Here is a 26,381-nt window from a genome sequence, read left to right as displayed (position 1 = left end):
AGAGCGCCATCTCCAGGAAAAATGCAGTAACATTCAATTTCAATTTTCTCAATGATCTCTTCACAAAACTCAGCTGACCTTTAGGTTTTCCTACTCACATTCCTCTTCTCATACACACAGCATTCATCACAATGGGCCAAACAAAAAGTAAAGAGAACCGGGCATTGGCCAAGAAGACCCATTGTAAGCAATTCTATCAAACCTATTACTATCATACTAAGCAGTATCATCAAACGATATAGTCTCCACAAAAGAGATCAGCAAGTTTAGACACAACTTGGAAGAAGCTACTTTAAATCAACAATCCAAGAAGACCAGCATTACAGAAGACGTATTTAAAGAGGTATTTAATCTACTTCAGAATTTGCCATTCATTAAAGTCTCTCTTTATACAAAGACGGTGAAAAAATGTGTGCCGTCTGTGTCGTCTAATGACGATGTGTTTCTAAAACGACTTTATGCTGCCTTTGACGTCGATAACAATAAATCATTAGGCTTTGGGTAGGCCAGATAACCTTATTACAGCACTAATCTCACACAATAAAAAAACCCCCCCAATAGTGAATTTGTGGATGGCTTGAGTATCTTTATGAAGGGAAATCCAGAGGAGAAACTAGCATGTAAGCCAAGACCTGCGCAATCTAATCTTGATCGCTTATCTAGTACTTCTCGATTTCTTTTCAGTGTCATTTAAGCTCTACGATGTCAAGCACGATGGGCACTTGACAAAACCCGAGCTTGAACGTGTGATGTTGCAGTTGGTAGGTGCATGAACAAGAAATAATGACCCGACGGAGTTTAACATGGTTTCAAGTCGCATACGTTCTCAGACGAAGACCAAACAAATGAGATCCACCGAATGGTAACGCGTATGTTTGAAGATCTGGACGTAGATGGTGATGGAAAGCTTGTGAGTCAATCAGAAAGAATTAATAGCTTGATTGTGTGATAGCTAAATCATGCCAATAGACCTATGAAGAATACAAACTATCCGTGATGAAGGAGCCTTTAGTGGTTGATTTTCTGGAACGCTTCTTAGCTGAGCATAATATATCTAATCAACCAAGAATGCCGTCAAGGCCAGCATCTTTGCGATCCTATCACTCCACACGCTCACTGACTCCCATGACCCATTCGCGGGTTCCAGGTTCGTCCTCTCCTCCCTTGACAGCAGTGAGCCCTTCCCGCCTATCTGTCCGATTATCTCAGGCCGAATTACTGGATTATAGCCACCATCAACAGCAAAGAATGAATAGTAGTGGACCCACAAGCCCTTCCTCATCCGCCACAAGTGGGACCCCTAGCCATGGCCGCAGTAATAGTCCGGGGAACCCCAATAGCCCAAAGTCTAATCATGCCCGGCTGAGCAGAGGTACTAGTATGACCAGCTTGGATGCTGCCCTGACATCGATGGAGGAGACATTTGACTGGAAGAATAAGACAAATGGTAGCCAACAACTTTAAGCTTATATATCAGTTAATTCAATCGTATACCTTTATTTGAACAAAAGCAGGCTTTACATAGCCTTTGCTTATTATGTATTGCAATTTTTATCGATTATTTAGTCAATATTCCTTATACACGTGTAAATGAATACATGTAATGTTTATGCAAGCATGTATTGTAATTTATGAAGGTGCCAATTATTTAAAGTGGTCTTATTGGTATTCTGCGACTCCTTCGTCATCTACGTTGCTAGCAACGCGTTCCACTTGCCGAAGAATTCTTTCGCGCCACTCCCAATTGAACATGAACCCAGCATGATCAAGACCTGTCATAAGCCTTGCGTCTACACCACGCCCTGTAAGATACTTGCCCACCAGGGGACTATTGCTAACAATGTCTAGCTCTGATAAAAAAACTACTGCGTTTTTTAAGGGACTGGACGGGTCAAGAATAGCTGGTTCATGAGTAGTTCCATCTTCTGCTGTTTCAGGATGAACAAAGAATATGGTATCAACCCATTGGAATCGTCTCTTAAGAAAATAACAAGTATATAATTCACGTCCAGCAAAATAGCGCATAGCATACTATTTAATTGATTTTTTTTAAGAAAAGGAGTGTGAGTGAGTAAATTAAACAAGATGCTATATATGCGTATATGCGTATATATATATATATATATATATATATATATCTATATATCTATATAGCTTTTTACCTCCACTGCTCGTCTAGGTATACGAACTAAAAAGTTGAAACAGAGATTGTGGTAGTGCATGAGAAAACAGATTGGATCAATTAAAACTGAACCAGCCACCCGTTCAGGCACTTTTTTCATAAGCCAGCTGGCAATTGCTGTCCCATATGAATGAGATACTACAACTGCACGCTCGTACCCATGGTTCTGTAGCATCCCTACAACTTCCTGTACGGTCTCATCAATTCCGGGGGCATACTCTACCATATGCATTGATACATAAGGCAATTCAAGAACAAAAATAGGTCTGTCAAGGCTGGCGAGACGATGGATAAATTCGGTGTAGCACACTGGCCCAGCCCCTAAACCATGGATAAACAACAAGGGAGTTTTGTTCGTTGCGGCTACAGAGGGGGTTCTATACCAATACACGAGGCTCTTGTGCTTATATTGGGGGGATTTAGGGTGTGGTGTTGACAAATCGTGCGTGTTTCTGAAAACAGCTTGAATCCCTTCCATTATAATGTGGGGGTACTCAAGGAAGCCACCCCAGAGAACAGAAGGGGAATCAGTGCCGTATCTTCGGAATCCCCAGGCTGTTTTGAGAAAGAGAGTATTGAAGATATAAGTGATGATGTACAGGCTGACATAAACAAATAGGGGTCGATGTACTGCTTCGATTGGGTCGAGAGACATTCGAATACAACGGATCTGCGGATTGCGACCTTCTGGGAATTTTACATTGAACATCTTTTCCGTTTGCTGAAGATAGCCATCAAGCTCAGCTGCATATTCTGGATTTTGCGTCACAGGTTCAAGGTAATCATTCCACAGCGACCCGGCAAGCCTAGAAAAGACAAGAAGAAGATATGTATATATGTATATATGTATATATGTATATGTATATATATATATATAGTTGAGAGTTACTGTGGCTTTCATTTATTATATATTCTTACTCCTCACCATTCAGCCAGGTTGTCTTTTTTAATATCCTCAAATTTAGGATTCTCGATAGTATCGGCATCGTAGTACCATCCAGTTATCCAAGGTTCGATTTTTTCGATGGCGTCAACACAATTTTCAAATAATTCCAATCGAGCTTTTTTGGACATTGGTACCATGTGAGAGCGTTCCTGCTGAAGACGACTCCGAGTGGTTAAGAAAAAGCACCAGAAAAGAACCTCGAGTACAAGCCAGGTATGAATGATATTTGATAGTATAGGAATGATTGCATGAAATAAATGGAGCAAGAGTGTCGGAAGAAATATCTGGCCTTTCATAAGAACTAGACTGGTGTATAAAAATGAGGCCGGGGCTATAGCTGATACAATAAAAATTCCTCCAATAACGACACCCCGGGTAAGAGGTGTATCAGGCAACATATTAAAATAAAATAAAAAAGTGAAAAGGAAAAAGGAAAAATGAAAGAAAAGAAGAGGAGAAAGAAGAAGAGAAAGAAGAAGAGAAAGAAGAAGAGAAATAATAAAAGCGAAAAAAAGAGAGAGATGAAGTGCGCACGATTGTAAAAGACTCAGATACAAAGAGATCCCTTTTTATAAGTATAACTACAACCAGGAAAAAAAATCCAAAAATAAAAGAGGGGAGATGATGCTATATGTTGGGTCTTTACTGGATCTATTGACAAGCAAAGGAGAACGATGTGATAAATTAAAAAAAACAGGAGTGTCGAGTCAAGATGTCCAAGGTGTCGAACAATGAGGAGTACATTTGTTTTGTCAAGAAGAAGAAGATGAAGAAGAAGAAAAAGAGGAAGAAGAGGAAGAGGAAGAGGAAGAGGAAGAGGAAGAGGAAGAGTCCGTAGATATCAGCCTTTTCTTACTCTTGCTTTTGTTTTTGTTTTTGTTCTTGTGCCGGTTCTTGCTCTGGTTCTTGCTATAACTCTTGTTATAACTCTTGCTCAAGCTCTTGTTCTTCTTGTTATTGGTCTTCTTTTTGCTCTTCTTCTTTCATTTTCATTTTCACGTGTTATGGGCATTCCTACATTTCAACTTTCTCGGCTGGATTCTTTAGGAACTTTTTGTTATTTCAAATACGTCAATTCTAAATGATAGGAGTTATTGTTTGTGTGTATATGATGTCGTAAGCAAGTACCTCTCAAACTGGCGCGAAGAGAATCTAACTCGGGTATAGGACGATCAAAGTGGTACTAAAGAAAACGATCGAAAAGCATAAGTCTTTAGAGCACCCTACAGTTTTACTATCGCCCAATTGGGAAGTCTACGCACGTTGAGTTGGGAAGATACCCTTGGGACCACGTTATCGAGAACGAAAGATACATTCATGGACGCTGCCGAACGCTAAGTAGTCTGGTATAAGTACACGCGCCATCATTCCATAGCATACAATATCTTATTACCTGCTCGTCCGTAAGGTTTCGTTTGTTGGCTTCTTCAACCATCGTACGCAAGTAATAATCTGTCAGTCTAGATACACTTTCAACTACTGTCGTGTACAGCTAAAGCAAAGTATAACATGTCCAATAACCATTAACTCTCCGTAGGCTTGTTTTAAAAACTACTGATTTTTGTCTTTTTTATGTTTTTGCGTTTGTTTTTACCTGAAGCTTTGCAAGTAGACAAACATCGTTCACAAACTTGATCAAGAGATTGTAGAAGCTTACTACACTCGATGTTACCTTTACATCTGTGCCTAAAGTCCATACAATACTTTTTAGTTAGCCACAACCCTCATTTTCGGTGTATCATTCAGCCGTATTGGAATGTAATTACCTAGATTCTGACTTGCTACAATAGAGAAGTTGTCATTTTTGGCAAATCTATCTGCTTTTTCCACGTTGCGTTTTTCATAAGTAAGAACTGTCTCCTTGATGTTCTCCAAAAATAGATCCTCCAGAAGAAACTTCAAATCGAGTCCAACCTTTCGAAGCTAAATATAAGGTGCTGGTGTCAGTCCCTTAAAAGTATTGTGTTTTAGCAAGTCTTACAATCGCACATTGATCTAGTGTTGATTTAAAGCAGTCTGATATAATCTGGCAGCTCAAGTGGCTGTTGTTAAACACTTGCCGCTTATAGATAGTTGCATAAATGTTTGTCTGTTCACGGACCCAATTTACAAAACCTATTATAAAAAGCGTCCTTAAATAAATTACATTATACCTGTTGTATATGTGTGTGTTTTTATTTATCTATTACCAGACGCCATATCATTTTGTTTAAATGAATCTCGATACCATTCACATGTATTTCGGATCAAGGTAAACACCACAAGTGCGAGCTCACCAATGTACGTTGGAATATCTCCTTCGAATATCAACTGCCTATGTACAAAATAATGCTTAATTATCAATAATCAATGCTCAATACTTAATATGTATACCCTTGTAGATATACTTGTCAGGGAGAGGGGAGGGAGGGGACTTGCCTGATTCTTTTCTTGATAATAAGGGATCGGGTGGCCAAAAAGACTTCCCGTGCCTAAATGAAGCCAGGATGAGCCACTTGTTTTCAGAATAATGCACAATAGTACCTGCTCTCCCTTGTCTAGTCTAAGGAGCCAGCCTACAAAACGCTGGAACTGCAACTTGGTCAAAAGGATATTGCCAAGGTCATTGCTGATTGTTGTACACAGCAAATCTGTATATTTCTGCACTTGCGTTCGAATGTCGCGCAGTGCTGCAAGATCGGCAGAGTAACCCTTGAAGATGGTTCGAGCTTATTTTTTTAAAAAAAAAGTTAATATAATTTTAGGTAGAATTGTCTGTTCTCATTTTTTTTTACCTTTTTCAATGAGCATGACTGCATTTTCAAATTCACGGATAGCAATAAGAACCTCAAGTTCATCCGGGAGTTCTGTTAGCCACTTTAGGTCGTCTGGATCAAGGGACGTGGGTTGCTGATTGTCTCGACCGTTATTAGACCGGCCATTTTCTACATTCTACAGAAAGTATGTTAAGAGAAAATATATGACCGAGGGAACTTTTATTTTATTTTATTCTTATATTAATTACCAAAGATTTGTAATCCCCTAAATACAGGAGAAAATAATAATAATGCATTGTTAAGCCGATAATACTCAAGAAGGAAAAACTCATTTTCTATACACTTCAAGTATATATACATATATATCTTTGGGCTCACAACTTACCGTCACTGGCTTGATCCTGGCTTTTATCGTTGTCTTCGTCCATTACACGCCTATAAGCATGTAATAAACCTAGTTTGTCTTCGGGTCTATCTGCACGGAAAAGATATGTGTTTGGATACACGACAATCTTAAGGGAATTTTGGAGTTCTTATCGAGAGTGATGAGTATATATATATATAGAATCTAATATTTACTGTTTTATGCATTAATTAATCAAGTGTATCTCCGATTTACCTGGGGAATCTTTAATGTCAAGCATTGTAGTATCTTCGAGATTCCAGTAATACTCAGCCATGAGCTTGTATTTATTTGCTATAGATCGCTTTCTACGAGAAGCAACCAGAATGCAATTGTTGAGAAGGAATATATGAACAGCTTGGTGTGGCTGCCCTGTACGGGGATCTAGCTCTACAAAATTCACGCATTCACGAACAATCTGGCGATCTTGTGCATAAGGTATAAACTTCTACTTAATAATTACATGGTTAGGTTTAATGATGGAGGCTACAAAACCAAAAAAAAAAGGGAAAGAAATAAAGAGCGAAGAAATAATATAATTACCTGTGATCCATCTACATTTTCCCAAAGCGCTACTATCTGAGCACGATGTATGGTCTGCATATCTGTTGTCATCAATTCACTTCGCCTTCTTAAAGGAAGAATTGGCTCAGAAAATACACCGTCATCTGTAGAACAATACTTGGGTGAGAAGAAGCAACATATAAAATGCATGTTATATCTAACTTTGATCTTACTTGTTGGAAGTAATTCATTTGAGGCATCAGTAGATGCTAAGAAGCCTTCCCATATATTGCGCAATTCATTTAGGTAGCCTTTAAGATGAAGAACATCGCCGTCAAGGTTTGAGATTTCCTTTGATATGGCGACAAACTCTGTATAGTTTCGATAGACATTTCGTTGCAAGTCACCACCCACGACATGCTTTGATTCTATTAGTGATTTGTGGAAGGCCCTGATTCCTTCCTCATTCGCATCTCCTAGAGCACGATGAACGTCTAGATTGTACCTTTTGGTTAGAAGAAAAAAGATGGTATTTCTCTGGATTATTTTACATACACTCCTCAGGCTGCATGTTCTCATCTGCAAATCTATGAAGATCAATGACAATAGGAGCTGTGGAAGCAAATGTTCCGTTAATACCGGGAGGTGCGCGTGATGATGGTTTAACTGAGATTCCGGATTGAAATGCAGATGTATTTGATGATGCATTCATTGCTAAAGGAGACCCAATCCTTCCTGCTACTCTATCTTTGTCTTTTTCTTTTTTTTTAAAAGCATCACTGCTGTTCGACTTCTTTCGTAGAACACTTGCTGGATTCATACTTCACTACACCACACTTCGCTATAAAAATGAGAATTGTCTTTGATTATTTAAGCATTCTGAGCACGTGATCGGTTCACCTGCAGGATTGCTATGCGGATTTGTAAAAAATAAATAAAAATAACTAAAATTGAATTTAATACAGTTGGTGCAGACAATAAAAGTTAAAAAAAAAGGCAAAACAGGGCGAAAAAAAACATTTTTTTTAATCAGCTCTAATAGGCTAGTCTTCTTCCATTTCCACTAGGATTGAGAAGAGAAGGATTTTTTCATGGAGACGATGTGCGACAGAATAAAAGGTCTAGAAAAGCTGGCAACACCAAGGGAAAATTTTGATATCAAATAAGGAAATCCAGATTTCCAAAGGTGCTCATGGACTGAAGTGTCAATCGACCAAAAAGTGGCAATTGACCAATGGTGATTTTGCCGACAACTCGACAACGGCTGAGGATGTGGTAACTGCCCGCCCATGGTATACACGGTAAAAAAAAGCTGTCGTAATTTCCAAAAAAAAACAAAAACAGCAGCTTTCGGTAAAAAACTGACACGGGTGTTGTGTGTTCTCCAGTTTCGACCATCCTGATTTTTTTTCTTCCTCTCCGATCGTTTCCCTCTTCCATTTTTCTCGTTCATCATTTACATAATCACTTCATATTATCACATTTTTTTATAATCCCATTTTTATATTTATTTTTACCTTTATTATCACTTCCACTTTATCTCCTGCATATATTCTCCTTTTGGCATCTTTACCCTTTTTACATACATCTTCCCATTTCCTTTTCCAGTTTCTTCCCTACAGTTATTGTATACACACACCATACATTCCTCCATTATAATTTATCTCCATCCACATCTTCAGAATATACTTGTATTTCTTGCATAATTTACCCATTAATATTCGCATTTCATTTTCTCACACTACAATTTTTCAGTATTACCATTATCAATTTCTCTTTCTGTATCCCATTCTTTCTCTTAAAATCACTGTCCCTGAATTACTTTCTGCCTGACCCGTAGAAAAGCAATCATACATCGCATTAAATTCAAATATATCTGTTCACAAACCCCATTTCCTTTTATCTTCTTTCTATTCTTTTTTACCTATGTGATTGTTCTGAATGAAATCAACCGTGTTCTCCTATTTCTCTTTTATCTTATCTTTTTTTATTTTGCTGACCACCTGCCTTGATTTTCCCAAGTGAAATTAATTGTGTTTCTATATTCTTCTTCTATCTCATCTTGTTGTGTCTTGCTGTTCTACCTGTCTGGACTGTCCCAAGCGAAATTGACAATTTTCCTATATCATTATTCCCCTTTCGTCTTAATATCTTTGCTGTCATTCTACCCTCAACTGTCCCAAGTGAATTTGAACATTCAATCTACTTTCTAAAGGTTTTTTTCTAGTATAATCAGTTGTAATAGTTGCTATATTGGAAGAATCTCTGACTTTATTGTAAATGATAATTGTGACAAGAAACATTATTTGGGATAATTCTATTTAAGAAAATATACATTACTGTCACATCATTCCCTCTCTAGTTAAGGGTTTAGTGTTTGTAGAAAAAGGTATAATTGTTCATAGTGAGCAGTTGTGGTGCGCTTTGTCTTCTTAGTATCCTCTAGTAAGAAACTAGTAGCTTCTTTGTTTATCTGCTTTTTTATTTTCCAAGGACCAGTAAACTTTGCCTTCGGAAATTTACTGGTTTCCTTTGGTCTAATCTTCATAACTATGCTACCAGGTTTGAGGTTAACTCTCTCTTTTCTATTTTGGTTTTAGTGATGCTATTGTCTTTGTTGGGCTTTTTGGACACCAATTCGAATATCTTTCTGGATGATAGGTAAGTAATGATTTAGATATGCAATCCATGACTTAGTTGTATTAGTCTGCATGTTTGGATATTTAAGTTCTGCTGTTGTTGAGAGCGTTGCTTGTCTTCCAAACATTACTTCAAGAGGCGACTAGTTGGTCGATGTTTGTCTTGAGGTATTCATTGCAAATGTTATAAAGGGAAGATATTTGTCCCAAAGGTGTGGTTCATTTTCACTACGGTTTTTTGTTTCTATGGAGCGGAGCTCTGGTTTATTGATGGGACTCTTGTCCAAAATGCTTAAGAGACGCCACAACTTGTTTTTGGTTTTTCTATTATTTAAATGTTTTTGGGGATTCTGTATTTTAAGTTGTAGATGGAATGTAAAAAAAATGTGGAAACGAAGAAACGCGATGAACTTAGACAGGGAAAGGGCATTGATCAAGGTTTTCTTCAGATTGTAAGCAGGAAAGTAGGGAATTGTCAGTGGTAGTGACATTGGCGGCAATGAAAGGTGATTGATCGAATATGAAAGCCCAGTGATGTCCCCACAAGGCTAAAAGAACAGAGCCAAGAATTGAGGCAGGATGCGAAGTGGGATCAAGGGGGGAGGGAAGGAAAAATTGTTTAGCGCATTGTGAATGTCAGAGGATTGGGGGGTGTTATATATGGGAGAAAAATGGTATGTAAAATAAAACAAGTGCAGACAAGAGTACGGTGAGAATTTGTTTTATTAGAAGTGAAAGAATCAGAAAAGAGATCATGTTCTATTGCTATTAGTATTGTGTGTTTATATAGATATTGTATTTAGCTTGGTGATGATATTGTTGTAAATGAGTATTGACTACTGCTGTAATTGAGAATAAGTCTGAAGGAAATAATATAAGGCCTCAGCTATTCCAGTCAAAGGTGTCTACTGATTACTTTATTATTTAACACACAGGTTTAGCATGCATGATAGTGATTATATTTTATATGATGATATCACCATAATATGGGATACATCAGTGGATTATTATAAGCATAATTATAACTCATAAACACATTTACTTTCGATGTTAATACTTCATTGAGACTACACACATGTATATAATTAATCATATATTAATTATCTCAAGATCACGTTGCTCTGATTAAGACTCAGATAGGATCGATTACCTGACCCCAGTCATATAATTTTCCCAATCCAAAACAATATAAATAGCAGTAGTAGTTCAGTGTAGGAACCTGGTCAAACTTTGATACAAAATCTTTCTCAATAAACAAAACCTACACAAGTTCTCACGAATCTTTGTTCCTAATCTCAAATCTTCAATTCTTCCTCTTAAAAACTTCTTCAACTTCAACCACCACAACAGCCACTTTTATAGAAAAAACATAGATAAAAAGATGCTTTATATTGCTCCTTTGAGTGCTTACCTGTAGTGCCACCTTTCACAATCTTTGCATGACATGATTCAACGCCTTCTGCTGAAAGAGCAAATAGAATCGTCACGTTTGTTGCTCTCTTGATTTTAGTTTTAACAAAGGCTGGTGCGCCAGCTTTTGATCGAGTGTGACCTTTAATCATATTGATATTAAACCCTGCCTCATCGATAAAAATACAATTATGATTGTACAAAATCCCCTCAGGTTGAAGGCTTAATATAAAATCCTTTCTTTTGTGACAAGTCTCTTCATCGTTTCTCTTCTCTTCTATTGGAGTCGACCTCTTCAGTGTAATCCTATCAACATTATTTAGAAAGTTGCACAGAGTGGATACACTGATGCTCTGAATGTTGTCAAACTCTTCTAAAAGTAGAATCTTTAATTCCTCTAGGGTGATGGTGTTGTTTTCATCAACAGCGTTGACAATAAATTGTTAATGATGGTCCTGGATGATACTTCTAAGGTCACCACCTAATGACTGGTATTCAATTGTTCCCGTCTTTTCAAACTTATTTATAATTCCACAGACTGTCTGTCTGGGAATATCAAGCTCTCAGGAAATCTGTGTGGGAGTCTTGAAATGGTTTGCACTCTTTTCAATAATAAGATCACAAATGTGTGTAGACCTGGTGAGCTGTGGGTGCCCAGATCTCTTGACAGTCTTTTTGTTCTGGTTATCAGCAGATGGTATTCTGGATCCTGACATTTTATCAATATTGGTGGCTTTATTCTTAGATGCTTGAGTTGTGTTTGAGTGGAAGAGTGACTAAGAGGTTATAATGTAAGTGGAGCTTGAGATGAGATAGTACTGCTTAGGCAACCAGATTGAATACAAAAGAGAAATAAAGAGAATTTGAGCTTGTGAAAGATAATGTTTATTCAAGAGAATTTGAAGCTATTTATATGAGAGAACTATGGATAGAGATACAGACAGATAGAAGAAGAAAAATGTTTTTATGCAGATGCATGTACCTGCTTGTAGTAGTTCTTTACTGCTGCAAGAAGAACATTTGTGACTCCCAATCACGACAAAGTAAAGATCTACCCTCAGGAATTAATGTCATTTTAAATCCAGTCTTATATCACCATTATGATATTTGAACTTTGCCCATTTAATTTTCACCAAAAGCCGAAAGTTTGCAAAAAAAGCTCATTTGGGTCCAAAAATCCTGTATTTTTCTGCAAGTCACAGCATATTCAGCCAATCAAGAGAGCAATTTCTAAAAAATGAAGAAATATCATAAAAAAACAAGTTAATGTGTTATTTTTCGAGAAATTGATTAAGAAAGATATACTTTTTATTAGACAAACCGATTCAGCAATCATTCTTTACTATAATTAAGTTTATATAAGAGATAGTAGGTAAAGAAGTATGGAGTAAATCTATCATATATAAAATAAGTTAATCTTTTTTAATATTTGTGACTTGCACAAAAGTACTTACGATTAGCTTTGACGTATTTATTGAGTGTCTGTACTTTTAATTTAAATCTACGATTATGTTAGATACAACAGAGGAAAAGCCAAAATGTGCGAGCCAGAGTGTGTGCCAGAGAGGAAGCTTGAGTGGACATGCGTAAAGAAAATGATCTTGAGTGTCAATTTCTGTTCCACAAAGTGAACAATTAGGGGAGGGAAATAAGGTGGGAATACGGTAATGCAGCACTGATCGATATGAGATCTTGTGGTGAAGCAGCCAGAACCAAGTGTTGAAAGAGGCATATGGAAGGACAAAAGACCAGAATTGATGCCATTTGATGGCTTATATGTTGTGTAGTACATCCTCAATAGAAAAAGTAGCTACTTCACAGGAGGAACGGAATTGGCGTGTAGACAAGCATTTCCAAAAAAAAAAGGTAGGAGAGAGGGCCAACAGAAGTGTAGAAGGGTCAATCTCAGTGCTCATGCGAGTCATTAAGTCAGGGAAATGTTTGGTCAAGATACTTTGAGGCAGGCAAGTGCGAATGACAAATGCGCGAAGGAAAAGATAATGATCAACCACCTGCTGAAGGACTTTGCGGAGGATGTGTGGAGAATGAGAAAAGGAAAAGGATTAAAGAAAGGATTGGTATAAGTGCGGAATCGAGGGTGTCTGAGGTCAGGAAAAATGAAAGGAAGATGGGGATAGACATCAGGCAGACAATGCCAAAAAAGATATAGCAGCCAAGGCATTATCAGGCCAGAAGGAGATGAAGTGGATTGGAACAGAGGTCGAAGCCAATGGAGCTGAAGGACACCTTGTTGCAATTTTGGATTCAAAAACCCTAAACCGCCCATTTTTGTGGGAAGACATATAGTGTCAAGTCTAATCAGTAGGAAGCTTTGATACTGAAGAAAGTGACATGTGAGAGAGCAAGCTTTGGTAAAGAAGGTGCCAAGAACAGATACAACACGAAGAGCATGCCAGAGCTTTGACAATATAAGAGAGTTTAGGACCGTAGCATGACCATGGAAGGACAAGGCACAGGAGAGGTGGATCTGTGAAGCTCACTCTATCTTAGACAGGATTTGTGAGCAGAAGGAGTTGCGTTGGGTGAGGGAGGAGATGATCGGAGAGCCAAGGTAGCAGAAAGGTTCTGGAGAGCAACTATCATGCCAATCTATAATCTGCAAGCTGTGAAAAGTGTTCACTCAGTGAGGATGAGGTCTGCCTTACAGAGAGAAAGCTTAGGTCTTGTGAAGGTTGATACATGCGTTGGGAGCAGAGACATAGGTGGCAAGATGGTGCTGCAATTGGGACATGTCCTGGATCTATGGGAGGTAAACCAGAAGATCATGGCATAAGTGAGTAGCTTTATGGGTGAAGGTGCGGGATGTTCAGGTGTACTCTGGATCTCAAATCCAGGAAACTGAGGGCTATGTATGAGTTGGTGCAAAGTGGTTCAAAGGCCAGATTAAACAGAACAGGGGACATGGGGTCACCCTGTCTGAGTCCACGTGCTTGACAAAGAGGACAAGAAAGAAAACCGTTTACATTAATCTTAAGATCGAAAGAGAAGAAAAGGTTAGTGATGCAAGTTATAATTGAAGGAGGAAAGCCGAATTTTATAAGAACTTGTTGAAGATAGTCAGGGTGAACCCAGTTGTAAGCCTTTTGCTAATCCAAGAGAAGAAAAATTCCAGAGTGACCAGTAGAATTGGCATGGTCCATAACCAACTTTATAACAATATCATTATCAGCAATAAATTGGCCATAGACAAATTCATTTTGATATGGAAATACAAGCACTCCAGCAGCTTTGATTGTTTGAGCATTGAGAAGCCGAGTAAAAACCTTGGCATCAGCATTGATCAGAGCAATTGGTCGCCAATTCTTCAGATATGAAAGATCTCCTTTCTTGGGCAACAGAGAAATATATGTTGTTTGCCAGGATAAAGGTAATTGGCCACCACTAAGAGCATCATTGTAAATTTGTGTCAGCAACTGGAAGCAAGAATGGTGATAAAAAACGAATTGGGGGATCTCATAAGGGAGGCTGTCTGGTTCTGGGTTACTTATTTGTGGAGAGCAAGACACACCTTCTCGTATGTCTTCGATGCAAAGTTCAGCAGTCAGAGAGGAACATATAGTATCAGAGAGACAGAGATCATAGGGAAGGTGGCGAAGTAAATTGTCTATGGCTAGTTGATCTATTGGTTCAGATATATACAGGACATTGTAGAAAGAAGCGGCAGCTTCAGTCATGCCATCAGGCTCAGTGTGTAAGTGGTCAGTGATGAGATGGTATAGTTTGGTGATGTTCTTTTTGGCATAGCATTCTGCAACTGTTTACTTGAGATATCCTGCGGAGATCTCTCCATTCTCTTGCCAATGTTTGCTTGCACACAGAGCAAGAATTTTCATTCTCTTCAGCTGGACTTATTGCAACTGTCTTTCAATAATGGGTAATTGGAAGTTTTGGGCGGGTTGTTGTCTGAACTTGTAGATCAACTTGTTACATTTACTTTGAAGTCTGGCCTCCAGTGTAGTGAGTATCTGTATGCAGCATCTAGTAAAGAACTTGATGAATTTTGTAAGCATGTGTTTTAATCTATCCTATTAGACTTGTGGGAATATATATAGAGGAAGTAGAAATATAGACATAAAATTCTGTACAGAAAGTGAAATTTCAGGCAAGTTGAGAGTTGGCATATCACATTCTCTTTCCTGTTTCATCATTGACAGTGAACTTAAAAGTAGCAGCTACTAGACAATGATCAGACCAATTCTAATATATATAGAACACAGAAGAGGACTGATGACATGGGATAAGAACAGAAGAAGCAAATACATAGTCTATAGAGAAGGAGCAAAGTTGTCAGTGGAAGGTTGGGGCAGAAACTTCACTTAATGTAATGCAATCCACAAAATGGTTAGAAATAAAGTTAAGCCATTTGGGAGGGGCCTGGCAAGGATTAGAAGAAGTAGTGCAGTAGGTGTAATTGAAGTCACCCAAAAGTATGCATGAGGATAGGAGATGAGGAAGTAGTGCTGGAGAGTTGAGAAGAGAGCATAGGAAAGAAAAGCAGTCCTGGTAGGAAGCTGGGGCATAAACAACGCATATATGGAAAGAGACAATGGAACTATTAGTATGTATGACTGTAGTAGAGATGCAATGGCCACAAGGGCTGAATAGAGGGTTAATAAAAGATAGGTGCGGAGAAAGAGAAACAATACCACATTGCAGAGACCATAAGGAATCTTGGGCATGGAATTGTGTATGGAACATCTGTTGGAGAAGTTCAGTATTGGCATGAGTTTTTTGAAGGGCAAGTAAATCGATTCCGCAGGATCAAAGATGTCTTATAAATAGGGAGCACATTTGTGGGTAGTTAATTTTAGCTAATTCACAGCAATTCATAGATGCAATTTTTATCATAATTATTATTGGAGGATAGTTTCTTCAATACCCTTCATAGAGTCGTCTTCGCAGTTTTTCTCAAAGTATGTCTCCACCTCTGCCAAGTTGTCAATGGTGAGCATGAGATCATCAGCAGGGAGTGTTTCCCTATCAACTAAGTTCGCCTCAAAAGGGAGGGGAGGTGTTTTTGGTGTCTTGGTATGTGAATCGGTAGGTACAGCTTTGGTGGTGTTGGCGGGTTGTGTTGAGGCCCAGCAGAAGAGAGGGAAGGGTCAAGTAGAACATAAAGATTGGCTGTGGTGAAGGAGGGGGGAAGGGTCTTCTTCAAATGTGAGCCAGAGTGAGTGACAGTGGGTCAGTTGGTGGTGTTGCGGGTGGCAGTGGTGCGATGAGGGCCATGCGGTTCAGGAACCTTGTAATCCCATTTGTATGGGTTGTCCACTTCAGCAGCACGAGGACATTTAGAGCAAAAATGGCCAACCTGATGGCAGCCATAGCACAAGTAAGTTTCTTTTGGTGGATTGTGACAGTTGTCATAGTCATGACCCATAGTTTGACATAGAGTGCAATGGACTCCCATATTGAGCCAAGTGGTCAAGAACGTCATATTATCATCGAAATCCATTTTAAAGCAAAGTGGAAGGTGGGCAACTTCCTCATATGAAGAACGCTCCACATATGCATGTCCACTTCTATCCATAAACCCAAACAATGTGTTAATGGAAATATTGTGCACATAGTTATATTTCGTGAGAGCATTACAAAGTTTGGTATCCAAGGTAGCATACACTTGAGGAGGGAATTGGGAGAGCTTTGACAAAGTCAGCTTAAACAATTTAGATAAGCTAGCAATGGCAGGGAAGGCAAGAGCAGTTTTGTTGTTGTATCAAAAGCCTACACAGCAAGCATGAGCACAAACATCTTTGGAGCTCAAGTGGAGCTCAAAGAGAGTTCCAGCTTTATTGGAAGGGTTCAGGCCAAAGATTTTTCCAGGCAAAAAGAACTGGAGCAGAGCGTCAAAGAAAACAATGAATTCAGGAGAGATTTCTGGAGGAGTAGTGTAGTAAATAGAGAACTGGCTAGTACTTTCTTGCCAAGTGCAAGGTTTTGTCAGAGGGTCATTAGACCCAAGTATAATAGCATGGCAGAATGTTGGTATAGTGTTTGTTAGTGTAGGCACGTAGGTAAAAGAGAGTCCTAGTATGTGTGTTGTAATAGTTGGTGAAGTGTTTGTATAGCCAGTTATGAGGTAGTTCCCTGTGGGGGGTCCAGTTATATAGCAGAGAAAGCCATGAAGTATACTAAAATAAGTGTTATATGTCGGGATTAGAAGTTGCCTTTGAAGCAGCTGGAATATATCACAAGAGTAGTTTTTCAGAAGAATAAAGATAATGTCTTATTTCGATGAAGCAATTTGTATTTATACTATCTTAAAGAGATTTTGCTAGAAGTTATCAGATATTGAAAACTTCTAGCAAAGTGTAGTATTTCTGAGAAGGATTGAATTGGATTGCCTAGATTAGAATTTAGATTCTAGGAATGACATGCTCATGACAATACACTACAGGAAAAAAGGGGCATTTTTTGTAATTGTGACTTCATTTTTGGTCTATAATAATTAAAAAATTACTAAAAAATCAAAATGAAACAAAAAATTCTATCACCACAAAAATTGGAAGCTAAATATAGTAGGGTATAGTATCCAAGCAATATTATTGGCCTAGAGAATTTTTCTTTCTATAATTTTGTGACTTGGATATTTTTTTTCCAAATAAAAAAGAAAAGAAGGTTTGGTCTTACTTAAAAGTTTTTTGCTTACAACAAAAAGCTGTTCAAGTGAGACTGTGATGTACGATGTTTGATTGTAAAGAGTGTTTGTCTAGACAACAGCTAGAAATTCGAAGTATAGTTTCAGATTCTCAATCTCAGTGCAGTCAGTGCCAAAGAGCAGAGCAGAGCAGAATCTTCCACGAAGTTTTATAATGAAAAAATAGAGTAGACTTTAGATGCTGTTTATTAATTAAGATATTGAGATATTTATATTTGTAATTATTGATAAAAAAATGATAAGATATAGATATAGATGAATGAGACTGGAAATTTGTAAGCTTGGTTAAACAAAAGAAAATCTTGTAACACTGAAAAGAGAAGGTTAAATGAAGGTTTATGGGTTTTTTAAAGCCAGATTTAAACTACTAATATATATAATATCTCTATGAGTTTTCAAAATCAGATCAATGTTCTTAAGCTAAAAACCAATCATTTTTTGTGTTCTATATATCTGTGTTTTAATATCTTTTTTTAAAAATTACTCTGCGAATATTTGTTCTATAATAACAGCAAAACCAGATTTAGATAGCCCAAATTTCATAGATATTAATCAATAGTCATCATATTTTGGTACTGTTTTTTGTTGTGAATGTTGTAAATGAGTATTGACTACTGCTGTAATTGAGAATAAGTCTGAAGGAAATAATATAAAGCCTCAGCTATTTCAGTCAAAGGTGTCTACCGATTACTTTATTATTTAACACACAGATTTAGCATGCATGATAGTGATTATATTTCATATGATGATATCACCATAATATGAGATACTTCAGTGGATTATTATAAGCATAATTATAACTCATAAACACATTTACTTTCGATGTTAATACTTCATTGAGACTACACACATTTATATAATTAATTATGCATTAATTATCTCAAGATCACGTTGCTCTGATTAAGACTCAGATAGAATCCATTACCTGACCCCAGTCATATAATTTTCCCAGTCCAAAATAATATAAATAGCAGTAGTAGTTCAGTGTAGGAACCTCATCAAACTTTGATACCAAATCTTTCTCAATAAACAAAACCTACACAAGTTCTCACGAATCTTTGTTCCTAATCTCAAATCTTCAATTCTTCCTCTTAAAAAATTCTTCAACTTCAACCACCACAACAGTGAAGATAATGCAGTTTCAAAGTTTATATAAGAATGGTAACAAATATGCTTTTGAATTAAAGGCAATACATAAAAATAATAAATATTTTTTGACTACATATACTTTTGGCCGACTTATTACAGTTACGTTTTGCTGATGCGGAGAGTCTGGTTCGATTCTAGCTGGATACATTTTGCACTCTGTATTTTTATTTGATTTTTTTTAAGATATAAAGCTTATCTTATACCTATTATTAGATGTTGAATGATGTTATTCTTTTGATATATTTGAATTAAAATGTATTTATGTTTTGTTTTTATATTATTGTTTTAATATTATTAAAACAAATTAATTTAAATCCAAATTTTTTATATTTTTTTATTAAACCATTGTAGAATCAGTATATTCTTCATCTTCATCATCTAAATATTCATAATTTGTAAATATTAGGTTGTCAACAATGCTTCCAAAAAAAACCTCAGCTAACATCTTTAGTATTCCTTGTCACAATCTGTTCTCATATTTTTTTCTCTATATGAATTCCATCAATATCTATGGTATCATTTGTTTTGTTTACACTCTGGCTGTTATACTTTTAGAAAAGAAAGAAAAACAAAGTGCAGACGAGAAGTATGGTGAGACTTTGTTTATTGATGAAAAGAGAGATGATTTTCTATTGTTATTTGCTATGTGAGTTTATATAGACATTGCATGTGTATTTAGGATAATGATATGAGTATATCATGTGATGTCTGTTTTCTTATATCATAGATAATATATTGTTAAGTTATTACCCACGCTCTTGTTTGAGTGATTAGTGATGTTGACTAAGGTGTGTGACCTTGTTATCGGTATATTCTTTATTTAATAATAGTGTGAGAAATAATGTATAATTGATACTGGTCGCTTATTCAATATGTCTTTGTCTTATTGTCTGTGTGCTCTATTTGAATCTACAATTATGTTGGATACAACATTACCCCCCTCCAGGTTGGAACAACCGTTTGAATTGCTTAGGGGAGTATCTGTACATGTATGAGAGCAAATGTCTTTATTTGCGTACGTGTTTGCTAAAGCGTGTAGGTTCTTGTGTTGGATTTGTACGCTTGTTATGTATAATTGTAGATTTATTGGTGGGTTTCTCTGGACCTCGTCTTTGCCAATATTTGTCAATTATGCTCAGATTGTTGAAATTGCTTGTGGGTTCCCAAGTGTCTTGATCTGGTACATAGTTTTTCCAGTGCACTCTGTAAAGATAGTCACCTTTTTCTTGATGGTGATCAATGGTGGCCTGTATCTTGTAAAAGCTATCTGGAGATATAACAGTATCTTGTGAGATCAGCTTTATCTGCGAAGGTGGAATGTTTTGTGATAGAAGTGCTCCCGTTTCGTCTTGCAAAATGTAGCTGCCTCCCTTTGTTCTGCCCTTGACTGTGAATGGTCCTTCATATCTTAGGTCCGTCTTAGACTTTCTTAATATGTTCTTTATCATCACATTGCTGTCGTTTGGGAACTCCATTATTATTTTATGGTCTTTGTTGTGTTTTCCTTTATCAGCAGCTTGTGTAGCTTTGATGCGTTTGCAGATTGCTGGGAATACGACAGTCTCCATTTGTTCAATTCTTTTTTTCATATCTGATAGACTGTTAGGAGCGTTGTGCGTGCTCTCTGTTTTTCTGTAATCAGCAAAATCATTTGGTTGTCTTGCAAACATTAGAGTGAATGGGCGTGTGCCATGTAGTTTAGCATATTTGCTATTTATGGCTAGCTGTGTGCTTGGGATATATATGTCCCAGTCTTGCTTTGCTCCCTGTGTTCTCTTGTTGATGACTTCCTTGGCTGTGTGTACCCATTTTTCAGCAACTCCATTTGCTCGCGGATGATAGGGTGTTACAAGCCAATGATCAATTCCTGCTGTATTTGTGAAAGTCTTGACGAGTTCGTTGACAAACTCGGTACCATTATCTGACTGTAAAACCTTGGGTAGGCCAAAGTCGCAAAAGATTTGAATGAGTTGTTTTGCAATTGTTAAAGATGTCTTATCTGAAATTGCGCGGAGTATGCAGAATTGGGAAAAGATGTCAACCATTACTAGCATGTAATGATTACCATTGCGCGAGGTGGTGTATGGGCCAGCTAAGTCTATGGCCCAGTGTTCACCTGGTTGACTGGCTGTAATAGGATTCAGCGGATGATAGCCGTGTTTTGAGACATTGAACCGTTGGCATTTCAAGCAGTGCTTTACTGTTTCTGTTGCCTCTTGCTTGAGATTAGTCCAGTGTAGTCCATCACTATATATAGCATTGACAATAGCGTCTGTACCAAAGTGGCTGAGTAGATGTGCTTGGTTGAGTAGATGCTGTCTGTCTTTGATAGGTGGTGTTATCATATCCCCTGTGTTGTGCATGCGTTGGATAGCATGTGTATTTTGTGTGTTCTTTGTTGGATGATTCATAGAGATTTCTACAGTTTTACCCTCACCCAGCGGTTTTTCCGAGGTGAAAAGGCGCGATAAAACATCTGGCAATATATTGTCAATGCCAGGGTGGTGGACTATGTCATAAGTATAGTCGCAGAGTACATCAAGCCAGTTTATTATTATAGGGTTGGCAATTTCTTGCATGTGAAGGTACGTGAGAGCCTTGTGATCTGTGTACAACGTGAACTTGTTACCCCACAAGAACTTATAGAATTTAGTCAAAGCATAAATGATGCCCAAAAGTTCGCGTTTGGTGACAGGATAGTTGCATTCAGATTTGGAAAGTGACCGTGCCATAAAACCAATATAGCAATATTGGTTGTCTATGATCTGATAGAGCACGGCGCCAATATCTGTGTTGGAGACGTCTGTGGCAACCAGAAATGGTTGTGTGGTATTTCAGGTACGAAACAATAGAAAAATAAAATATTTGAGAATAGAGACGTATAGAAATACTTTGAGACTGTATATCAGTTTTTTATTCATAAATAAAAAGTGTCCCTTTTTATAAGAAAACACAATCTGCTCTTGTCATTACGTCTTAGTTTCTTAAGGCTTTCTTCCTTTACTATATTTGGTTATTAGAGTGTATTTACTGCTTAACTAGTGTCGGTGTTACAATTATGACATCAAGTCATAAATCGTACTTCTTTAGCTCTTAGCTATTCTTTTCTCTTTTATACTAGAGCTTTAGGACTTCCTACTAAATTAGCTCCATATCGATCTGACACAGTTTACCTGGCAGTATGATATAATTATCTTAACAATCTTTAAGATATTATCTACAGTACTAACTGTAATAATTATTGGGCTGATTACTTAATCGTTTATATATATTTTATACTGACAAGATGATAGCTACTATGCTATCCCAATATGAATATGTTCTTATATGTGATAAATCCAACATCTGAGTGTCTGGATCACCACAGGTTGGGCTGTGTCAGAGTGGCTTAGGACTGGTGCGTGTGTAAGTGCAATTTTGAGCTTGGAAAAAGCTTGTGTTTGTTCTTCTGTCCATAACCCGTGTAGTGAGTCAGCATTGCGTAGTTTGTCCAGAGGAGAAGACAGTTGTGACAAGTTGGGAATGTGCTCACGAAAATAGTTGACGAGACCCATAAAGTGTTGAATGTCTTTGCCAGGCTTGGGTTGTGGCCACATGGTAGCATTGTGAACCTTGCGAGCATCAAGATCAATACCTCTAGTGCTTACAGTAAAACCCAGTAATGATACGGAAGTTTGTGCAAAGTGACATTTCTGCAGATTGAGAATGAGATTGACATCTGTGAGCTTTTGAATAGCCATTTGAATGTGTTTAACATGGTCAGACATGTTAGTGGAAAAAACTACGATATTGTTGACAAATGCAGTGACATATGGAGTATCGTGATAAATCAAATTGACTACTCACTGAAACTTGGACGACAATGGCTTGAGACCAAAGGGACATCCTCGAAACATATACTGATTGCCTTCAAATGTGAATGTAGTCTTGTGTCTATCGTCTTCATGAATTTTGAATCGATGAAAGGCACTCTTGAGGTCTAGCGTAGTGAAGATTGTTGCACCCTGTAGTCTGTGAAAGAGTTCAGAGATGAGTGGCAGAGGGAATCTGTTGTCAGGTAGCAGAGTGTTGATAGCTCTGGGATCTAAGCAAGGACGCTTGCCTGTGGGATTACCAAACTCATCTTTTTTAGGAGCGAATGTAAGTGGGCTGTTCCACTTAGTATTGATGGGTGCCCTTTGTATGGTGCCATCAGTAAGCCATTGGTTTATATGTTTGGCCATCAGTGGAACAAGTTGTACAGCAATAGGACATTTCGTCTATAAACTACTTGACCTGGGGGCATTGGTAGTCATACAATAGATTCCTTAACTGTACAAAATGAAGTGATGGGTATGGCTTCATTGGCTTTAATAAAGGGTAGTAGAGCCTTTATGAATTGAGAATGTTCAGTAGGTGTACCAGCTGGTGAATTATTGAGCTTTTCTATTTCAGCTATGGGTGTAGGGGTCTGAGGTGTATTAGAACCGTACCAACTCTCTGCTAGTCCCAGTAAATGAATACCAAGGCTTGGCATTAAATCTGTACCAATACTAACATCTTTATTCTCAGCAAGATCCAAAACTTCAAAAGAATGTATAATGTGTTTGTTGTTATAAAAAAACTTTTATTGGTTTTGTTACTCCTAGTCTATGAGCTATAGCATTACTAGTGGCCAACACAATTTTCTCTTTGCGAGGAATTATTGACCACCCAAACTTGCTACAGAGCTTGGTGTTGACAGAGCTGATGGTGGCCCCAGTGTCTACCAGTGCCTGTAGTTTTTCCTTTTCTAAAGAAATAGGAATGAGATAGGAGTGAGTAGACTGTTTACTGAGATCTACGTGAGTGCCCATGTACTTACATGGGGAGCACTGTTCAAAGTTCATGTGCATGGACTGATCGTCCTCAGATGTGCTGACATCTGAGGGAGAACTGTTGTCAGAGACAGTGTGGGCAAAACGGATGGTGAAGTGGGGAGCAGAGCCCCTGAGAGAGCCAGACGCAGAACTGGAAGAGCTGAAGGAACCAGCAATGGAAGAACAGCAAAGTTTGTGGGACCAAACTTCACCACACCAACGGCAAGGAGCAGAACCAACGTACTTGTTGATGTAGGGGGCTTTTTCAACCCAATTGCCCCCTTTTGCTGCCAGTGCGTTCTTGAGGATGTGGCAGTCTTTGGAGTCATGGCTGCCCTTGCCATGGAGCGAGCACCTCTTGCTGGAAGAGTGCTCACGGCTCTGTGTGGCTTCATGGGAAGAACCAGGGGAGCGGGCAGAAGAGGTGGCAGCAGACATGCGGGTCGTCTGTTCTGGGCTGAGATGGCGGCCTTTGGGCACAGGGTCGTTGTGCAAGCTCATCAGAAAGACCTTGCTATAGATGAACTGGGCCAGAGAAGCAGCCTTGTCAATGGTGTCCCGTTTTTTCCTGGGCATGTTGACTTGTAGCAAGGAGACTTGTCTTGCCAGCTCAGGCAGAAGTGTGGCAGTGTATGCAATGGCTGCCTGTATGTTGTCTGCCACGTCAGCTTCCCAACGAACCCTTTGGTAACAGTCTGTGTAGTTGCTGACAGTTTCTGTAGGGCTCATTCTCATGAGCATCAGCTCATGTGTGAGCTGTACTTGATGCTCAAGGTTGTTGATTCCATATACCTTGATAAAGGCGTCGCGGACAAAGGACCAGGAAAGCTCGGGGGAACTACAAAGGTAGTTGTCATACCAGGAAAGCTGTTCTCTTAACAGAACAATGGGGAGTAGACAGTGCCAGTCCACATTAAGGTTCAGACTGTATGAGTGGAGCACATCCTCAAATTTGTCCAGGCACTCTTCAATGGACGAGTAGACCTTCTGGGTGCTGTCCTACTCGTTTCCTTGCCACTGAAGAACTGGTAGCTCACGAGGTACAACATGGGATTGGGGAGCAACTTGCTCAGTGCGGGCAGAACCAGAACGAAGCAAATGGGTGTGTGCTGGCATGAGGATAGCCAGATCGCCTTCTGTGGCCGCAATTGTCAGCCTTATTTGATTCTTGGTGTCCTCAGGCTGGTTTTGTTCAATGACATTGGCTAGGGCTATGGAAGCAGCAGCCAGGAGATCCCTAAGTCTGGTAATAGCCAACATGGACTTGTTGACCTGTTCATTGCTTGCAATTTCACTTGTGTTGAGGCTGCTCTGAACACTGGGGGCGGGAGACTGGTTTTCAGAAGACATGTTTTGATTGTGATAAGAGTTCACTGTAAAAAATGTTATATTTTTAGAAAAGAAAGAAAAACAAAGTGCAGACAAGAAGTATGTTGAGACTTTGTTTATTGATAAAAAGAAAGATGATCTTCTATTGCTATTTGCTATGTGAGTTTATATAGACATTGCATGTGTATTTAGGATAATGATATGAGTATATCATGTGATGTCTGTTTTCTTATATCATAGATAATATATTGTTAAGTTATTACCCACGCTCTTTTTTGAGTGATTAGTGATGTTGACTAAGGTGTGTGACCTTGTTATCGTTATATTCTTTATTTAATGATAGTGTGAGAAATAATGTATAATTGATACTGGTCACTTATTCAATATGTCTTTGTCTTATTGTCTGTGCACTCTATTTGAATCTACGATTATGTTGGATACAACACTGGCCTTGCAGTTCATTTTTATTCCATTCCACAGACTTATGTCATAAAAGTTAATAAAATATTTTTATCTTATATAGTATTTTACCTTCTATAGTATTGGTATGAATACCATCAGATGTAACATACTCAACATTGTGATTGACTGTTCTATGAGTATAGTTCATATCAACCACTGATGTCAATCCCCCATATGCAGCCCAGCAATCTGTGTGAATAATGCTATTGGGCTTTACATGCTTCTTTATCACTTGAAGTAGAGTTGCAGCATCTCTCTGAGGAACTGTCAGCAAAAATGTTTTTCGTTCTGCTGTTTTCTCAATACCCTCAGAACCCAAACACCTTCTACTCGATGTCCTTGGTGATATTTCCTCTTTCCAAATTTGCTTTCATCAATTTCAACAATAATGGATTGACCATTGGCATCAATACCTCCTATAAAAATATTTAATATATCTGTATATAGTTAACTCTTATAAACTTACTAATTCTCATATCATTGTTTGTTAAATCCATTTGAATCAATTGGTGAATACTAGCAATGAGATGTCTTATAGTTTCTGGAGAAACACCAAGCATAACTCCCATTGTCATTCTAGGAATCCAGTTTAACCAGTAATATATTCCTTGCATAACAACATTATAGGAAAGATGTCTTTGTGCAAAGAAAGAATCCAATCTTTCAGATTTTCTTTCTCTTTTACAACATGTTGCTCCCATGTTATTTACTCCACTGCATCTGTAACTGTAGCCTCTGTCTTTTTCAAATATATAGTCCATAGAACTGCCACCAGAACAAGTAAAAATAATATGATTTTGTGGATATAAAGCACTCTGTGCAATCAAATATCTTTATATATATTAAATATTAATATATAATAATTAAAAATAGCTTTTTTACTTACTGTTTTGCAAATTCAGATGTATATGTTAACGCCATAACATAGCTCAAAGGAGGAATAGATAATAGACGAACTGATAAAAAAGATTAATTATTCATTTCAAAATAAATAAAGTAGAAATAAAAGAAAAGAAAGCAAAAAAAAACAAATAAATATAATATTTAAACAAAATAAAAGCCACCAAAAAAACTTTTCTGTGAC

The 26,381-nt window shown here is 37.9% G+C and overlaps 11 protein-coding genes across 11 annotated transcripts; 2 read left to right on the top strand and 9 right to left on the bottom strand.

Annotated features, from left to right (window-relative positions):
- Positions 1–131: 131 nt before the first annotated feature.
- PHYBLDRAFT_146998 (hypothetical protein) lies at positions 132–1,464 on the top strand (the record flags this gene model as incomplete). Its single annotated transcript, XM_018431778.1, has 6 exons — positions 132–183; positions 243–501; positions 562–620; positions 685–761; positions 815–910; positions 970–1,464. 6 exons carry the CDS (start codon positions 132–134, stop codon positions 1,462–1,464), a joined length of 1,038 nt encoding a protein of 345 aa, XP_018290060.1.
- An 8-nt stretch (positions 1,465–1,472) lies between these two features.
- On the bottom strand, positions 1,473–4,571 carry PHYBLDRAFT_79256 (hypothetical protein). The gene is made up of 6 exons (XM_018443448.1): positions 4,522–4,571; positions 4,391–4,462; positions 4,257–4,311; positions 3,108–4,205; positions 2,163–2,988; positions 1,473–2,031 (listed from the first exon to the last, which is right to left on the bottom strand). The coding sequence occupies exons 4-6, from the start codon at positions 3,524–3,526 to the stop codon at positions 1,660–1,662; spliced, it is 1,617 nt and encodes a 538-aa protein (XP_018290059.1). The 5' UTR covers positions 3,527–4,205; positions 4,257–4,311; positions 4,391–4,462; positions 4,522–4,571; the 3' UTR covers positions 1,473–1,659.
- Positions 4,572–5,079: 508 nt separating this feature from the next.
- PHYBLDRAFT_134401 (hypothetical protein) lies at positions 5,080–7,621 on the bottom strand (the record flags this gene model as incomplete). Its single annotated transcript, XM_018429643.1, has 10 exons — positions 7,347–7,621; positions 7,025–7,285; positions 6,831–6,955; positions 6,504–6,735; positions 6,276–6,416; positions 5,903–6,052; positions 5,652–5,836; positions 5,543–5,599; positions 5,318–5,438; positions 5,080–5,243 (listed from the first exon to the last, which is right to left on the bottom strand). Exons 1-10 carry the CDS (start codon positions 7,609–7,611, stop codon positions 5,080–5,082), a joined length of 1,701 nt encoding a protein of 566 aa, XP_018290058.1. The 5' UTR covers positions 7,612–7,621.
- A 2,859-nt stretch (positions 7,622–10,480) lies between these two features.
- On the bottom strand, positions 10,481–11,556 carry PHYBLDRAFT_68706 (hypothetical protein; the record flags this gene model as incomplete). Its single annotated transcript, XM_018441996.1, has 3 exons — positions 10,481–10,497; positions 10,842–11,146; positions 11,477–11,556. 3 exons carry the CDS (start codon positions 11,554–11,556, stop codon positions 10,481–10,483), a joined length of 402 nt encoding a protein of 133 aa, XP_018290057.1.
- Positions 11,557–12,165: 609 nt separating this feature from the next.
- PHYBLDRAFT_169923 (hypothetical protein) lies at positions 12,166–13,127 on the bottom strand (the record flags this gene model as incomplete). The annotated part of the gene is given in 4 exon segments (XM_018436214.1): positions 12,166–12,182; positions 12,295–12,341; positions 12,361–12,611; positions 12,795–13,127. 4 exon segments carry the CDS (start codon positions 13,125–13,127, stop codon positions 12,166–12,168), a joined length of 648 nt encoding a protein of 215 aa, XP_018290056.1.
- Positions 13,128–15,714: 2,587 nt separating this feature from the next.
- Positions 15,715–16,316, bottom strand: PHYBLDRAFT_68708 (CCHC-type zinc finger transcription factor; the record flags this gene model as incomplete). Its single annotated transcript, XM_018441997.1, has 2 exons — positions 15,715–15,855; positions 16,104–16,316. The coding sequence occupies 2 exons, from the start codon at positions 16,314–16,316 to the stop codon at positions 15,715–15,717; spliced, it is 354 nt and encodes a 117-aa protein (XP_018290055.1).
- A 282-nt stretch (positions 16,317–16,598) lies between these two features.
- On the top strand, positions 16,599–17,021 carry PHYBLDRAFT_68709 (hypothetical protein; the record flags this gene model as incomplete). Its single annotated transcript, XM_018441998.1, has 3 exons — positions 16,599–16,846; positions 16,868–16,873; positions 16,928–17,021. 3 exons carry the CDS (start codon positions 16,599–16,601, stop codon positions 17,019–17,021), a joined length of 348 nt encoding a protein of 115 aa, XP_018290054.1.
- Positions 17,022–18,270: 1,249 nt separating this feature from the next.
- Positions 18,271–18,816, bottom strand: PHYBLDRAFT_68710 (hypothetical protein; the record flags this gene model as incomplete). Its single annotated transcript, XM_018441999.1, has 3 exons — positions 18,271–18,361; positions 18,532–18,692; positions 18,748–18,816. 3 exons carry the CDS (start codon positions 18,814–18,816, stop codon positions 18,271–18,273), a joined length of 321 nt encoding a protein of 106 aa, XP_018290053.1.
- A 189-nt stretch (positions 18,817–19,005) lies between these two features.
- On the bottom strand, positions 19,006–20,143 carry PHYBLDRAFT_169921 (hypothetical protein; the record flags this gene model as incomplete). Its single annotated transcript, XM_018436213.1, has 3 exons — positions 19,006–19,046; positions 19,419–19,482; positions 19,688–20,143. 3 exons carry the CDS (start codon positions 20,141–20,143, stop codon positions 19,006–19,008), a joined length of 561 nt encoding a protein of 186 aa, XP_018290052.1.
- A 2,816-nt stretch (positions 20,144–22,959) lies between these two features.
- On the bottom strand, positions 22,960–24,856 carry PHYBLDRAFT_169920 (hypothetical protein; the record flags this gene model as incomplete). The annotated part of the gene is made up of 3 exons (XM_018436212.1): positions 22,960–23,231; positions 23,317–24,431; positions 24,510–24,856. The coding sequence occupies 3 exons, from the start codon at positions 24,854–24,856 to the stop codon at positions 22,960–22,962; spliced, it is 1,734 nt and encodes a 577-aa protein (XP_018290051.1).
- Positions 24,857–25,299: 443 nt separating this feature from the next.
- On the bottom strand, positions 25,300–26,218 carry PHYBLDRAFT_169919 (hypothetical protein; the record flags this gene model as incomplete). The annotated part of the gene is made up of 5 exons (XM_018436211.1): positions 25,300–25,316; positions 25,367–25,561; positions 25,621–25,713; positions 25,764–26,128; positions 26,184–26,218. 5 exons carry the CDS (start codon positions 26,216–26,218, stop codon positions 25,300–25,302), a joined length of 705 nt encoding a protein of 234 aa, XP_018290050.1.
- Between the last annotated feature and the right edge of the window lie 163 nt (positions 26,219–26,381).

This window comes from Phycomyces blakesleeanus (assembly GCF_001638985.1).
Source record: "Phycomyces blakesleeanus NRRL 1555(-) unplaced genomic scaffold PHYBLscaffold_14, whole genome shotgun sequence".
NCBI lineage: Eukaryota > Fungi > Mucoromycota > Mucoromycetes > Mucorales > Phycomycetaceae > Phycomyces > Phycomyces blakesleeanus.
This window is presented reverse-complemented; position numbering and strand designations above follow the sequence as displayed.

Coding starts and splice junctions, on each gene's coding strand:
- PHYBLDRAFT_79256 (XM_018443448.1), bottom strand. CDS start 3,526: ATGTTGCCTGATACACCTCTTACCCGGGGTGTCGTTATTGGAGGAATT. Junction 2,989..3,107: donor AAAGACAACCTGGCTGAATG/GTGAGGAGTAAG, acceptor TGTCTTTTCTAG/GCTTGCCGGGTCGCTGTGGA. Junction 2,032..2,162: donor TACCTAGACGAGCAGTGGAG/GTAAAAAGCTAT, acceptor TCAATTAAATAG/TATGCTATGCGCTATTTTGC.